The 16,944-nt window shown below is 38.8% G+C and overlaps 1 protein-coding gene across 2 annotated transcripts in view; it reads left to right on the top strand.

The window, feature by feature from the left end:
* Window positions 1-14,489, top strand: part of MED13 (mediator complex subunit 13) — a 122,147-nt gene extending 107,658 nt beyond the window's left edge. For both annotated transcript variants that reach the window (XM_017950658.3, XM_003912849.5), the window contains 7 exons: window positions 2,933-3,075; window positions 3,569-3,727; window positions 3,837-4,022; window positions 6,309-6,457; window positions 8,492-8,665; window positions 13,350-13,450; window positions 13,762-14,489. In XM_017950658.3, coding sequence (XP_017806147.1) covers window positions 2,933-3,075; window positions 3,569-3,727; window positions 3,837-4,022; window positions 6,309-6,457; window positions 8,492-8,665; window positions 13,350-13,450; window positions 13,762-13,894 — 1,045 coding nt within the window. In that variant the 3' untranslated portion in view covers window positions 13,895-14,489. The remainder of the gene's footprint in view (window positions 1-2,932; window positions 3,076-3,568; window positions 3,728-3,836; window positions 4,023-6,308; window positions 6,458-8,491; window positions 8,666-13,349; window positions 13,451-13,761) is intronic.
* Window positions 14,490-16,944: the final 2,455 nt, after the last annotated feature.

The following is a 16,944-nucleotide window of genomic DNA, read 5'->3' as shown; positions in this document are numbered from 1 at the left end:
AAAAAAAAAAAAAAAAAGATTTGGGTTCTATCGTTTATTTTCTTCCCTATTATATAAAAACTTGTTCTTTTTTAGGTGAGAAATTGAATATATGCAGAAATAGCTAATGATTATTAGGTCTTAGTGGTGCTGGGGAAGCAGAAGATAGGAACAATAATTTTATATTATTGGTTATAAACAAGTCTGTTAAGCTTTATATTATGAACCTTAGTGCTTCCTATCTTATTTCCTTAATACAATTTTGAGTTTTTTAATCGGATATTTATACTAATTAAGTGAGCTTGGGAAAGAATGTGCTCATCTGTGAAGTATGAGAAAGTAGAGGGAAAAAAACCACCCTTTTCATTATCAAAATAGTATTACCATTTTACTACCTTGATAAAGTAGAAGTGAGATAATGGTTAAGAGGGGCAATGATGGGGCTGGGTGCAGTGACTCACGCCTGTAATCCCAGCACTTTGGAGGCCAAGGCAGGTGGATCACCTGAGGTCAGGAGTTCAAGACCAGCTTGACTGACATGGTGAAACCCCGTCTCTACTAAAAATACAAAAAAATTAGCCAGGCATGGTGGCACATGCCTTTAATCCCAGCTACTTGGGAGGCTGAGGCAGGAGAATCACTCAAACCCAGGAGGGGGAGGTTGCAGTGAGCCGAGATTGTGCTATTGCACTCCAGCCTGCACAACAAGAGTGAAAATCTGTCTTAAAAAAAAAAAAAAACAAGGGCAGTGATGGAGTCAGAGAGACCTGGGCTCAAATCCCAAACCTGCCACTACTGACCTTGGAATAACTACCCTTATGCAGCTGAGTTCCAGCTTACTTATATATGAAGTCAGGAGGATAGTTTTATTTGTCTCATGGAGTTGTTAGGATGAAATGAAGTATTACATGTAAGTTGATTGGGCACAATGGATGGTACATAGTAAGTACTCAGTAAGTCATAGCCGCTGTTGGCCGGGCATGATTGCTTATGCCTGTAATCCCAACACTTTGGGAGGTCAAGGCAGGCGGATTACCTGAGATCAGGAATTCAAGACCAGCCTGGCCAACATAGTGAAACACCGTCTATACTAAAAATACAAAAATTAGGCCTCGCGTGGTGGCTCATGCCTGTAATCCCAGCACTTTGGGAGGCCAAGGTGGGTGGATCACGAGGTCAAGAGATGGAGACTCTCCTGGCCAACATGCTGAAATCCCATCTCTATTAAAAATACAAAAATTAGCTGGGCGTGGTGGCACACGCCTGTAGTCCCAGCTACTTGGGAGGCTGAGGCAGGAGAATCACTTGAACCTGGGAGGCGGAGGTTGCAGTGAGCCGAGATCATGCCACTGCACTCCAGCCTGGTGACAGAGTGAGACTCTATCTCAAAAACAAAAAAAGAAAAAAATACAAAAATTAACGAGGTGTGGTGACACACACCTGTAGTCTCAGCTACTAGGGAGGCTGAGGCAGGAGAATCGCTTGAACCCAGGAGGTGGAAGTGCAATGAACTGAGGCCACGCCATTGCACTCTGGCCTGGGTGACAGAGTTAGACTCCGTCTCAAAAAATAATAATAAAATAGCCACTGTTGCTCAGCCACAGAGTGCTTATGTTGCATATTTGGCTAGTGAAGGAGATGTATGCAGAATACAGGTAACAATGTTGTTTGGACTGAGAAGTGTGGTGTTTTGGTCAGTCTTCAATTTATAGTATAGAACAGGGATTGCTTACTACGGCCCATGGAATAACCAAATCTGGCCATTCCCATTTGAAGTATTGGCTCTTTAAAAACAGTTTGCTGGGCCAGGAGGGGTGGCTCATGCCTGTAATCCTAGCACTTTGGGCGGCCGAGGTGGGTAGATCACGAGGTCAGGAGTTCAAGACCAGCCTGGCCAAGATGGTGAAACCCCATCTCTACTAAAAATACAAAAATTCGCCAGGCGTGGTGGCGGGCGCCTATAATCCCAGTTACTGGGGAAGCTGAGGTAGGAGAATCAGTTGAACCTAGGAGGCAGAGGTTGCAGTGAGCAGAGATCACGCCGCTGCACTGTAGCCTAGGTGACAGAGCAAGACTCCGTCTCAAAAAAAAAAAAATTTTTGCTGGGCAGGCGCAGTGGCTCATGCCAACACTTTGGGATACTGAAACAGGATCCTCTGAGGTCAGGAGTTGAGACCAGCCTGGCCCACATGGTGAAACCGCCTCTCTGCTAAAAATACAAAAATTAGCTAGACATGATAGTGGGTGCCTGTAATCCCAGCTGCTCGGGAGGCTGAGGCCAGGAGAATCACTTGAGCCTGGGAGGCAGAGGTTGCAGTGAGCCGAGATTGTGCCACTGCACTCCAGCCTGGGCAACAGAGTGAGACTCCATCTAAAAAAAAAAAAAAAAAAGTCCCTGGTGGAGAGCAGTATTTCTGATGAATTGAGGTGTTTTAGACAAATTTTTTTTTAAATTTATATATTGTAATGTGAAATAGAAAAACTCACATGCCAAACCTATGATTTTATGAATATTCTCGCTTAGGACTTGTGTAAAGATGTGAAGCACTAAAATAAAGGGGATCTGTTTTTCACAAATTTGGGCTCTCTTAAAATGTCGGGCTGGGCATGGTGGCTCACACCTGTAATCCCAGCACTTTGCGGGGCGAAGGCATGCAGATCACGAGGTCAGGAGATTGAGACCATCCTGGCTAACATGGTGAAACCCTGTCTCTACTAAAAATACAAAAAATTAGCCGGGTGTGGTGACACGCACCTGTAGTTGCAGCTACTCAGGAGGCTGAGGCAGGAGAATCGCTTAAACCCAGGTAGATGGAGGTTGCAGGTAGCCGAGATTGCGCCATTGCACTCCATCCAGCCTGGGCAACAGTGAGATTCCATCTCAAAACAACAACAACAAAAAAAATCATAAAATTTAGAAATATATTTATGACACTCTCTATTCATACAATAGGGCTCGTCGGAAAAAAAGTTCTGCTAGAAAATTTGGTCTACAGAAACTTTGGGAGTGGTGCTTAGGACTTGTACAAATGAGTTCATTACCATGGAGAGTTGTAATTGGTCGTCTAGGAAGGATTGGTCATGGAGAATTGAAAGGTAAAGTTGTGCTTTTATTAGTATTTATATTTCTGTTTTATGTTAATTCACACACTGTTCTGACCACATCTAGGTATATATGTTGAATACAATGCAAAGGTTATCAAATAAGGAAACACATATGTCTAGGCCACAAATGGCTAAATTCAAATTTTAAAAAGACATTTTACTCTTTTTTAACTTTAATAGCAGTCTTATTATTGCTGTTCTTACTTGTTTTCTGTTTTTTCCACTTTCTGATTGTTATTTAACTCATCCTCTGTTGAGCAGATACTAATTGAATTTGGTATACCTAATATTAGGGGGATAAAGGATGTTGAGTAGCATCAGCAGTAAGTTTGGCTTGATGATGACTCCAGTTTGAGGAATACACTAATTTAAAAGCCATTAACTATTTTTATGTTTTAACTTTAACTTGGTTCCACAGGATATTAATAATGCTGTTACTTTGATTTTTTTTTTTTTTTTTTTTTTAAACTGTCAATACCCACAGATTGGAGCTGTTTGCTGAGTCGTCGAAACTTGCAGTCTCTAAGTAAAAGGCTCAAAGACATGTGTAGAATGTGTGGTATATCTGCTGCAGACTCCCCTAGCATCCTCAGTGCTTGCTTGGTGGCAATGGAGCCCCAAGGCTCTTTTGTTATTATGCCAGGTTAGCTATCTTTAGTTTATATCAGATTTAATTCTTTATGCAGTTTTTAAGTATTACATAAAATTTATTCTTCATTTATTAAAAGAAAAAAATGTCTTTCATTTTTCAGATTCTGTGTCAACTGGTTCTGTATTTGGAAGAAGCACGACTCTAAACATGCAGACATCTCAGCTAAATACCCCACAGGATACATCATGTACTCATATACTTGTGTTTCCTACTTCTGCTTCTGTGCAAGTAGCTTCAGCTACTTATACCACTGAAAATTTGGATTTAGCTTTCAATCCCAACAATGGTAGGTAATTTGTTCCATTTTGGTAGTCTGAAGAATACCTCCCAAAATAAATTCATGTCGAATACCTGAAACATGTGAATGTTACCTTATTTTACCAAAAAATGACTTTGCAGATGTGATAAGTTAAGGATCTTGAGATGGAGAGATTATCCTCAATTATGCAGGTGGGCCCTTAATGCAATAACATGTATTCTTATAAGAAGGAGGCAGAAGGAGGTTTGACTACATAGAAGAGAAGAAAGCCATGTGATGGAAACAGCGGGAAGCAAAGTCAAAGGGAGAAGATGCTATGTTGCTGACTTTGAAGATGGTGAAAGAGCCCATGAACCAAAGAATATAGTTCTAGACTCTGGAAAAGACAAGGAAACAGATTATCCCCTTCAGCCTTGCCAACATCCTGATTTCACTCCAGCGAAACTGATTTCAGATTTCCGGCCTCCAGAACTGTAAGAAAATAATGTGTGTTGTTTTTAAGCCAACAGGTTGTGGTAACTTGTTAAAGCGGCAACAGGAAACTTAATACAATCATTCTTTTACCTTGTTGATACCAGAACTGGTGCTGTGATACCAGAACTGGTGCTGTGAATTATCCCATAAATCTTTACTTTTAAAAAACTTTTTGAGACAGAGTCTCACTCACTCTGTCTCCCAGGCTGGAGTGCAGTAGTACAATCTCAGCCCACTGCAACCTTCACCTCCTGGGTTCAAGCGATGCTCGTGCCTCAGCCTCTCGAGTAGCTGGGATTATAGGCGCATGCCACCATGCCTGGCTAATTTTTGTATTTTTGGTAAAGATGGGGTTTCACCATGCTGGCCGGGCTGGTCTCAAACTCCTGACCTGAAATGATCCACCCACCTTGGCCTCCCAAAGTGCTGGGATTACAGGTGTGAGCCACCATGCCCAGCCATCTTTACTTATTTTAAAAGGCAATAGTTGGTCACAAAATATTTGTATAGGTTTACCCTTGTGCTTTTGAGGTACCTGTACATGAACTCATTTTATATATCTCTTCTGTTGATTTACCAAAATAATATAATTTATATAAACTGCCAAAGTAGGGAGGTAGCTTTTCCAGGTGAATTTATAGTTTACATTTTAGTAGAAGAGAAAATAATATTTTATTGTTATTCTGAGATACCTTAAAAAATCTCACATCTCTAAAGTCAGAAATACGGATATTATGCTCTCTTGTTTTAGTGTGTTATATAATAACTCGAGTATTTTACTTAATAAAGAACATGGTATTATTCGTAAATATAGTAATCCTCCTTATCTTTGGTTTTCCTTTACATGGTTTCAATTTCCCATGGGTACAGTACAATAAGATACTTTGAAAGAGAGAGTGAGAGAGACCACATTCACATCTCTTTTATTATAGTACGTTGCTGTAATTATTCTAATATTCTTGTTGTTAATCTCTTACTGTACCTAATTTATAATTGAAACTCCATCATAGGTGTGTATGTAAAGGAAAAATCAGTATATAGGATTTGGTACTATCCTTGGTTTCAGAAATCTATGTGGGTATGGGGGTGGGTCTTGGGACATATCCGCCATGGATAAGGGGGACTACTGCAGTCCCACTTTAAACACATTTTCATTTCCTTTGTACTATGTTTGCTTTGTATTAGTTTCCTATTGCTGCTCTAACAAAGTACTACACATTTAGTGGCTTAAAACAACACCCATTTATTTTATCTTACAGTTCTGGAAGTCAGAAGTTCAAAATCAGTCTCGATGGGCCAAAGTCAAAATGTCAGCAGGATTGATTACTTTCTGGAGGCCCTAAGGGAAAATGTTTCCTTGCTTTTGTCAGTTTCTACAGGCCACCTGCATTCCTTGGCTCATGGTCCCTTCCTCTATCCTGGATGCCAGCAGTATAGTGTCATCACATCTCCTTCACTGACTCTAACCCTACTGCCTCCCTCTTATTAGGACCCCTGTGATTACATTGGACCCACCCGGATAATCCAGAATAATCTCCCCATCTCAAGATCCTTAGCTTGATCACATCTGCAAAGTCTTTTATGGTAACATATTCTTAGATTCCTGGGATTAGGATGTGGACATCTTTGGGGGGCCATTATTCAGACTACCACATGCTTGTTTATGCATAATTATTTGTATGTTTTTTAGCACAACACTTGGCACATGGTAGACACTCAGTAAATGTTGGTTAAATTAACCCATTTTGGTTAAAATTTCATTTATTTTGACCCTTTCCTGTGAATGACCGTAGGATATGGAAAATGGAGTTTTAAATTTCTTTTCTTTCTCCTGTTTAGATGGAGCAGATGGAATGGGTATCTTTGATTTGTTAGACACAGGAGATGATCTTGACCCTGATATCATTAATATCCTTCCTGCTTCTCCAACTGGTTCTCCTGTACATTCTCCAGGATCTCATTACCCCCATGGAGGTGATGTGGGCAAGGTAACTGTGTTGTAAATTTTAGTTTTTCTAGGCTGGGCACAGTGGCTCACGCCTGAAATCCCAGCACTTTGGGAGGCCAAGGCAGGTGGATCACGAGGTCAGGAGTTTGAGACCAGCCTGGCCAATATGGTGAAACCCCGTCTCTACTAAAAATGTAAAAAATAGCCCGGTGTGGTGGCACGCACCTGTAGTCACAGCTAGTCGGGAGGCTGAGGCAGGAGAATCACTTGAACCTGGGAGGCGGAGGTTGCAGTGAGCCAAGATCAAGCCACCGTACTCCAGCCTGGGCGCCAAAGGAGGGTGACGAAAAAAAAAAGTATAATTTTTCTAAATGACATTCGTTAACTTAGTAATGGATTAATATATGAAATGCAATACTATTTTTCCTTGGAAATTAGCAAGAGTTGAGGTTAATTAACAGTACATTCATGCATTTCTACATCATAGACATCAGTACTTTGAATTGCACATTTTTAAGAGAATCTCTAAGGCTCTGCTTTCCCTGAATCCGTATTTTCTAGACCATTTGGCATTACTCCTTTTTTTGTAGTTTTTGTGGCAGTTCACCATAGTTTTTTACTCAGATACAGGATCACAGTATCTTTCAGAATCACTATATATAACTCTTAAGAGCAGCCATTCATATCAGGGCTGTGACAAGGAATATAATAAAAATACTAGTTTTCTCATAAGACCAGATAAAACACTGACCATCTACTTCCCCTTTTTATCTTTAGCAATTATGGAAGCAGGCTGTCTTGACCTTGTATTTGAAGTAAAAACTAATTGGGCTTCAGCGAATAACACCTCTCTATTTGAAATTATATATACTGGGCTGGGGGCGGTGGCTCATGCCTGCAATCCCAGCACTTTGGGAGGCTGAGGTAGGCGGATCATGACATCAGGAGATCAAGACCATCCTGGCTGACACAGTAAAACCCCGTCCCTACTAAAAATACAAAAATTAGCTGGGTGTGGTGGTGGGCACCTGTAGTCCCAGCTACTGGGAAGGCTGAGGCAAGAGAATGGCGTCAGCCCGGGAGGCAGAGCTTGCAGTGAGCTGAGATTGCACCACTGCACTCCAGCCTAGGCGACAGAGCGAGACTCCATCTCAAAGAAAAGAAATTACATATACTGCTGATTTGATTATTGTAGTATGCATAGGTTTAAAATTTACCCTTTTAAAGTAGGGAAGGATCTTTTTCCAATCTTACTTTGCATTCCTTCCTCCTTTTTGTAACTGCAAAGAAATTAGATAAGAAATACATACAACGAAAAGCACCAGTAATCCCACCACCTTAATAAAACCATTTTTACTTTTAAGCGAATTGTCATCCTTCCACATATGTTTATATTGCAGTTTTCAATAAGTATAATCAGCTTTTTAATGTTGCATTTTTGTTATGCCGTGATTGTGTCCTTCCCAAAATATTGGACATGTAAGGTTTTTTTTCTATTATAGATAATGATGTAATGAACATTTTCATGCATATTTTTTTTCTTTTGTCTGTTTCCTTAAATACCAAGAAATACATTAATCCAAAGGATATGAATGTGACTTAGTAGTTATCCCTTCATGTTGCCATAATAATTTTCACAGCACTATTAACTGCATTTTATAGATAGTGCTAGATTAACAAAGCTAAATTGAATCCACCTTTTGAATTGGGGTGTGGTTTTCAGGACTTAAAGCAATATTAGCCAGTAACTTAAAGATGTCATTGAAAATTTTGTATGTTTTACTCATCTGTGAAGGTTTACACACTTTCCTGTGAGCTTGGCATAGTAATACAGACTTGTTAAACAGCTGGCATATTCATTTAATACAATTCTTAAAATATGTTCTATTAATGCTTTTACTTATAATACTCTTAAGTACATAGAAACTGGTTTTTTTCAATATCCTTCAGTATTTTGTTAAATTGATGTCATAAGATAATGAGACTGATTGCTGTAAGCCATTCTGTGTTTATATCTGGTACTTAGCTATATTTGAGTGAACTAATAATATACTTCTAATTTTGTCTTTTTAAGGGTCAGAGTACTGATCGGCTACTTTCAACAGAACCTCATGAGGAAGTACCTAATATTCTTCAGCAACCATTGGCCCTTGGTTACTTTGTATCAACTGCCAAAGCAGGTCCATTACCTGACTGGTTCTGGTCAGCATGTCCTCAAGCACAATATCAGTGTCCCCTTTTTCTTAAGGTATTGCCATTTCTGTCCCAGTTCCTAAATAATTCTGATTGACAGCCTAAGTCCTGAGAAATCTAGAAGTGGCTTTTTAAAGTCTTATAGCTTGTCTAAATTCTTAAATGAATTGCCATATGTGACTCTTCAAACAAGATCACGAAGGCGTGGTGGCTTACGCCTGTAATCCCAGCACTTCAGGAGGCCGAGGCAGGCAGATTACCTGAGGTCAGGAGTTTGAGACCAGCCTGGCCAACATGGCGAAACCTCGTCTCTACTAAAAATACAAAAATTAGCCAGGTGTGGTGGCGGGTGCCTGTAGTCCCAGCTGCTCGGGAGGCTAAGGCAGGAGAATCGCTTGAACCTGCGAGGCAGAGGTTGCAGTGAGCCGAGATCGTACCACTTCATTCCAGCCTGGGCCACACACTGTGAGACTCTCTCAAAAAAAAGAAAAGAAACTAGCTTTTAAATTTATATTTTTAGAACTTTATTCTTAAGTCAAACTCCTAGGATCCTTGTTGTTAGTGTAGATTGAGTATCCCTTATTCGAAATGCTTGGGACCAGAAGTGTTTCCACTTTTGGATTTTTTCAGATTGGGGATGCTCAGTCTATTTCGACTGCACATATGTAAATTTAGAGCTGAGAGAAACTTTATGTTACCTCTAGTCTAACCTTCTCATTTTATAGGTGAGCATATTTAAGTTCAGAAAAACTCACCTGTTTAAAGTCATAATTGGTAATAGACTCAAGACTGAAACCTGGGTCTTTTAATGATTATTGTGTTATTCTTTGAATTACACCATACTGCACTGCTGTTATGCTACATTATTTTGGGGAATAAAAGATTTATAATCTTGGGCTGGGCGTGGTGGCTCATGCCTGTAATCCCAGCACTTTGGGAGGCTGAGGCGGGTGGATCACGAGGTCAGCAGTTCAAGACCAGCCTGGCCAACATGGTGAGACCCCGTTTCTACTAAAACGACAAAAAATTAGCCAGGCGTGGTGGCATGTGCCTGTAGTCCCAGCTACTTGGGAGGCTGAGGCAGGAGAATCACTTGAATCTGGCAGGTAGAGGTTGCAGTGAGCCGAGATCATGCCACTGCACTCCAGCCTGAGTGACAGAGCGAGACTCTGTCTCAAAAAAAAAAAAAAAAAAGATTTATAATCTTTGTAATACTTGATTTTTAGTTTCATTTACTGCTTAAAGTTTTTCTAGCTGTATATAGATTACTGTGTTAAAACTGAGTGGTTTTTAAATACAGTAATGAGACTCTCAGATTCATAGTGATTTATTACAACAAACTCAGGCTGGGCACAGTGATTCACACCTATAATCCGAGCACTTTGGGTGGTCAAGGCAGGAGGATCGCTTGAGGCCAGGAGTTCATCATCAGCCTGGACAACATAGTGAAAGTTTGTCTCTCTAAAACATTTTTAATATTAGGCATGGTGGCACGTGCCTGTAGTCCTAGTAACATGAGAAGCTGAGGCAGGAGGGAGGATCGCATGAGCACGGGAGGTTGAGGCTGTAGTGAGCCATGATCATGCCACTGTACTCCAGCTGTGTGACAGGAGACCCTCTCTCAAAAAAGCAAAACCAAATTTGTTAGTAAGCAATGTAACGTGAAGTGGAGATAAGTCACAAAATGAGATATAAAAGCCCTATGAGAATTTATTACTGCTGCTGATATTGTTCCAGAATAACAAATTTAGATGTGACTCACTTACTCTTATGTAAACCCACCAGAAGTTGACTGTTTTTAATCACCAAATCATGCTAATTTAAATACTTGCTGCCGGGCACGGTGGCTCACACCTGGAAACCCAGCACTTTGGGAGGCTGAGGCAGGCAGATCACCTGAGCTCGGGAGTTCGAGACCAGCCTGACCAACGTGGAGAAACCTTGTTTCTACTAAAAATACAAAATTAGCTGGAAGTGGCGGTGCATGCCTGTAATCCCAGCTACTCTGGAGGCTGAGGCAGGAGAATTGCTTGAACCCAGGAGGCGGAGGTTCATTGCACTCCAGCCTGGGCAACAAGAGCTAAACTCTGTCTCAAAAAAGATAAATAAATATAAATAAATGCTTGCTAACTGGGCCAGGTGCAATGGCTCACGCCTATAATCCCAGCACTTCAGGCGGCTGAGGCAGGGAGCTCACCTGAGGTCACGAGTTCAAGACCAGCCTGGCCAACATGATGAAACCTGCCTCTACTAAAAATACAAAAAAAGTAGCCAGGCATGGTGGCAGGTGCCTGTAATCCCAGCCACTAGGGAGGCTGAGGCAGGAGAATCCCTTGAATCCGGAAGGTGGAGGTTGCAGTGAGCTATCGCACCACTGCACTCCAGCCTGGGTGACAGAGTGAGACTCTGTCTCAGTCAATCAATACATACATGTATACATACACACATGCTAAGTTATTTTTACTTGTTGGAGTAGAAGTTGGATTGTATGTATGCTTTGGTTTCTTAGGGATATATTTTAGTGGGTACTAGACCAATAGGTTTCTTGCTATTTTCTAAACCTGTTGCTATTAAATCTTGATATCTTTGGATCACATCCATTGACTCAATGACATTTGAGATTAAACAGTGGACTTCTGTACCACATTTATAAAGAAACAACAGCTGATGATCTGAATTGATTATTAATGAGATAATATATTTAAAGGGTGTCAAGTAATAGCTTTGTCATATGACATTTCTTCCTCTTCCAGTAGATGTGCAGTGGTCTTTAAAGATCTCATTACAAGAACATATTCTCAGCCGGGCGTGGTGGCTCACGCCTGTAATCTCAGCACTTTGGGAGGCCAGGGCAGGCAGATTACAAGGTCAGGAGATCGAGACCATCCTGGCGAACACTGTGAAACCCTGGGATTAGCCAGGAGTGGTGGCGGGCACCTGTAGTCCCAGTTCCTCAGGAGGCTGAGGCAGGAGAATGGTGTGAACCCGGGGGGCGGAGCTTGCAGTGAGCTGAAATGGCACCACTGCACTCCAGCCTGGGCAACAGAGCAAGACTCTGTCTCAATAAAAAATAAATAAATAAATAAGAAATAAATAAGAACATATTCTCAAGGGATTTTCTATATACTAGTAGTCTGTGGTGTCTCCACAAAACAAAGGGTTCTTTGTGGTCCTTTGGGAGGGTGCTACACATGCTATCTGTCCTCTTTTCTAGTCATAATACATGTATGCACACTAAAGTCTCTGAAAAACAGAGGTAAATAAAATAGTTTACCTAGCATTTCCCAAACTTATTAATACACAAGGAAAGGATTATTTAACACCTGTTAATAGTTTATTACCTTAGTGTTTCAGGGGATGTGCTTCAGGAAACACAAGTTTACAAAAAGTCCAAGGGACTATCTAGAGCCTTTCCTACTCAGTATTTATTTGCAGAAAGGATAGTGTAAAGCGGGCATTCACTGTTAGATACATTGTAACAAGATTAGGACTTCTAGTTATGAACTACCACCTAAAGCATAATTTACTATAAGTTTCGTTCACTTTTTTTTTTCGTATATCTCAGTTTTATACTGCAGGCAGTAAAGCCACCTGATTTGTTTCTCTTTGCTTGGAAATATAGCAGGTTGTTAGCTAGATTCCTTTTTATCATAGGAATAGAGTACTGGTACTAATTACATTTTAAAAATTTGTAGTGATTTGCAGTGTGAGACTTGCTTATAACTCCATAAATCAAGAGTTTGTAGACAGTTCAAACATAGATATCTTTGGTTATATTCCTAAATATACTGCCCGAGTTTCTACATATATTGCAGTTGCAGAGGAGAGAGCACCTAAATATAAAATAGTACCTTTTACAGTATACAGAATGAAATCTACCAAGAGTTACTGCAGTGAACATCACCATTGTTTTGTCATAGCTTTTTAATACTATATTGACTTACATATATTGACTTATAAACAAAATGACTCATTTAATTGGAGTGTGGAGTAGCTCATTCCTTTCTCCCACTATTCATTGCCATATCTAAATGAGCATGCCAGTTTTTACTAATCCTCTGTTATGAAATTGAGTGGGCAAAGCAGGCATCTGTGCACCGTATTACTTAGGGTGTTCTCAGTTCAACCCAAGATAGCTTTGTTTAAGGTTTATTGTGCTGTAACCAAACTATTTGCTTATGCTTACGCCTGTTACTTTTTTCAGTGCTAGACTTAGGTATGTCTGCATAGTCATAAAGGGTGTCATACCTTACGGACAGACTACTCAGGTTTACTCAATTTAGTGCCTCCTTAAACATTTACGTTGCACATCTAGGCAAATTAGACTTAGCAGATAATTAGAAATTCTTTTTCTAAGGATTATTGTATGGTCTCAAAAACAATAAAGGTAAAGAAAATAGATTCAAAATAAGTTTTGCACCTAAAAATCACTTCTGGCTAGGCGCGATGGCTCATGCATGTAATCCCAGCACTTTGGGAGGCCAAGGCAGGAGAATTGTTTGAGGCCAGGAGTTCAAGACCAGCCTGGCCAACAGAACAAGAAGCTGCCCCTACTTAAAAAAAAAAAAAAAAGTCTATAATGAATTAAAGAAAACAAGCATTTTTATAGTGGCTTTCATTCATAACAGGACTAAAATGTATTTAATCATTTTAGAAGATACACTGGGAGAATAAGGTAAAACTAATTAGCAGATTATTTTCTATTTGGCTGACTGATTGATTGCTTGTTACCTCCTTAGGCCTCTTTGCACCTTCACGTGCCTTCAGTGCAATCTGACGAGCTGCTTCACAGTAAACACTCCCACCCACTTGACTCAAATCAGACTTCAGATGTCCTCAGGTACAAGTCTTTTACCCTTAACAATTTGTTACTGCAACTTTAAAAGAATATAATGTTGATTCTTATCTATTTTTCTCATTTTCGGCAAGAATTCACAGTTGTATATCACTGGATCTCTAAGCACTGCTATTCTAACATGAGTAATCTACTTTTGAGGATAATTTTTATGGAAATTGCTTCTTTCCCCCCAGGGACTCTCTGTTACACTCTTTTTTAAAGGTGACTTTGAGTCTTAAATGCCATAATTGAAAACTGCTTCCAATCTAGATTGGAAATAAATACATGACTTATGCAGTTTATTTACTTTTCAGGTTTGTTTTGGAACAGTACAATGCACTCTCCTGGCTAACCTGTGACCCTGCAATCCAGGACAGACGCTCATGTCTCCCAATTCATTTTGTGGTGCTGAATCAGTTATATAACTTTATTATGAATATGCTGTGATCTTCATTTGATGGAACTGTGCAAGAAAAGAACAAGGAAAAATGGATATTTCGCTGCAGGATTAAGTTACAATTATCTTCTCAGTGAAAGTTATTTGTGATGGGGTCTAATTCTTATTACTTCAACAAATATTGTTTTGACTTGGGGGGAGGGGCTATAACCCTGCTATTTTTCATTGACTCTACTGAACTCTTTAGGATGATGACTGATCATACAAAACGTATTATAACATTTTCGTAGCAAAATTAACCTTTTTTTTTCCAGTCACAGTATTTGTGAAAAGTAATGAGCCATAGTACCCAGTCATGTTAAATGAATATTAAAAGCATGGAGAGGAAACATGAGGAACAATGAATTTCAACATATGGCTTCAGAACATGAAGATGTTCTTGTATTGGATTATAGTATCTAGTATTCAAAAATGCCTGCATCTCTTATTTATTGTAAGTTTTTAAATGTATAAATTGTCTTATATTTCTTAACCTCTTTTATAAAAATTTTCCTAGAAGGTTTATACTGCCTTCTTGCTTTAAAGCAATTGGTCTAAAATATATGTAATCGTCTTAATTAAAAAGTTGCAGTAGGGTTGCTTTTAGAGTATTATTTTTTTGTAAGGGGGTGGGTGGGACAGTAAATTTGTATTGTCTCGATGTACAGTTTAACGGGGATAGAGGGGGAATAATGTCCATACCATTGTGTGTGGAGGATTTACAGCTAAGCTGTAGTTGCAGAGTACATGTACAGTAATGAAGTTCACTGTGTTTATAAATTGAAAAGGTACCAGGTCTTACAGCATTTTATATATCACATCTTTACAGAATAACATGATGGCAATATACAAGTGGTATTGTTAGGTGGTTTAACTTAGAATAAAATGAGAATTCTTCAGTTATATTTTGTACTATGGTTTAGGGCTATGACTAATATTTCAGGCCATTTCCAGTGCAAGAAACTTAGTTTTACAAGAAAAACCATTTGCTACTGAATGCTTAAACTAATTTTGGTGTTTAATGTTACATGCTTAAATTTTTTTCAGTTTTAACAGTGGCACATTTAGGCATGGGACTATTATTATGAAATTTATTTTCAGGATCTGCTATAAGGTTGAAATTTAGCCCAGCTCTAGGCATTTTACAAATTATTTTACAAGCAGTCACTCTTGATTGTTTGACTTTTTTTTTAAATTAAAGATTGGGAATGTATGTGAGAGTATGCATATGTATGGATGTGTGTGTGTGCGCGCAATCAAACTGTGGTGTAAATAGATTCTCAGTGAATTCTGGTATTCAGACTCTATTCCACTAGTGAAAGAACCATTTTCTAAACTTCCCTTGCCTTTTTTATTTATTTAATTTTCTTGGTTTGGAGATGTCAGTCCCAAACACCAGAGTCTGTACTTTTCTATAACACAGCTCAGATTAAGGTAGGGCATATGCCAAGGAGGTTCTCACCTCCCTAAAGAAGGGACTTGAATTTTAGGGACTTTAATTCACCCCTCCTTCAATACAACTTTCCCCCTTCTTGTTTGCACATGCCAAGATAACTGCTTTTATGCAGGGTGTACCCCCTTGAAAAATCCTTTCTACAGTGCTGCTCACAAAAGAGCCCAAGTTCGCCTCCTACCTGCATTGCTGACTTGAATTCACAGTCGCCGAGTCTACCTATCTTTCTTGGAAGCAGTCTAGCAAAATTTCTATTTGTACGTTCACTAATTATCTACAAGGACAAAATCAGTTGTATTTACAAAACTCTATTTCAGTGGGTTTTTTTTTGGTTTTTTGGTTTTTTTTTTTTTTTTTTACTGAAACTTGTTTTGTGAGTACTCTATGCTTAGAATTAAATATCACTTTCTTATGAACGATATAACTTCTTCAGATTGTGTATATGAAAACATTAGCAAGTCTTGTTTTTTCTATGAAGCAAACACAATTGACAAAGGTTTTCAATCATTTCTTCAAAACTATAATGCAATTCCAATGGTCAGCATATTTTGATATTAAATTTAAAGATCACCTCTCTGCATTTGTTTTTAAATTATGCTAACACACCACACATTATTTTGGTATGTTTTGTTCTGTACTTTCTTTAAAAAAAAACAAAAAAAACAAAAAAAACAAAAACTTGTCTGAGATTTGAAGGAAAATATGCTTATTTGGAATTTCCATAAAAAGAGTATCCTTTTTATATACTTAATAGTGACTTTACAAAATAAAAGTTATATTCTCAGTTGTTTAAAATCACTAACCTGTGGTAACCACACCTCAGATTGAAAGTAGATTTAAAATTATTCCCTGACAGATTATTTAATGTGGAGCCATAAGGAGGGAACCCAGTATACAATTATTTTTTATTTGGGAATCAGGGAATGGTTCCCAAATATACAATATTTATTGGTAAGATTTTTTTTCCCCTTCATATATCCACTCACACTCAATAGAAAGTTATTAAATAATCATTAGAAAAGCTCATAGACTTATTTGAGAAATTAAGCCTCGTGCAGGATGATGGATTTGACTTACTAATGTACTGTCACAGACAAGTATGGGTAGTTTTGTTTAAATAGGTAAGCAAAATATTATGCTTTTTAGCAGTGGATTACCAACACCTTGACTTCTTTGTTACAGTGCTAACATCTTTTTTTTGTGCAGTTATCCATGATTATTAAGCAGGGTGGAAGTTCAGTATTTTGTCATTTAAAAAGATTCGTTATATAATGTCTGCTTCCAGCCAGTGAGAAACATCTAGCCATACCTTTCTTATGCAAGCCATTCAGTTATCAGGACTGTGAATTAACACTGTATGAATAAATTTCTGTACACCTTATTGTTTGGCCAGAAGGCCACCAAGTGTACTTATATGTAATCCTTAAATTTTAAAGTAGCTGTAATTTTTAAATATTTCTAAACTTTTCTTAAACCACTAAAATTAAGCTCTTACTACTTAGTCAACTATCCTCAGCTGTATTCGTACTCAATTGTCAGTATGGCACAGATTACTGTATTAAAATATTCTCCTTTCGTCTTCATACTTACCTTCTGGAGGTAATTTTT

Source organism: Papio anubis, chromosome 17 (assembly GCF_008728515.1).
Source record: "Papio anubis isolate 15944 chromosome 17, Panubis1.0, whole genome shotgun sequence".
Lineage (NCBI taxonomy): Eukaryota > Metazoa > Chordata > Mammalia > Primates > Cercopithecidae > Papio > Papio anubis.
The sequence above is the reverse complement of the archived record's forward strand: the minus strand, read 5'-3'. Positions and strand labels throughout refer to the sequence as shown.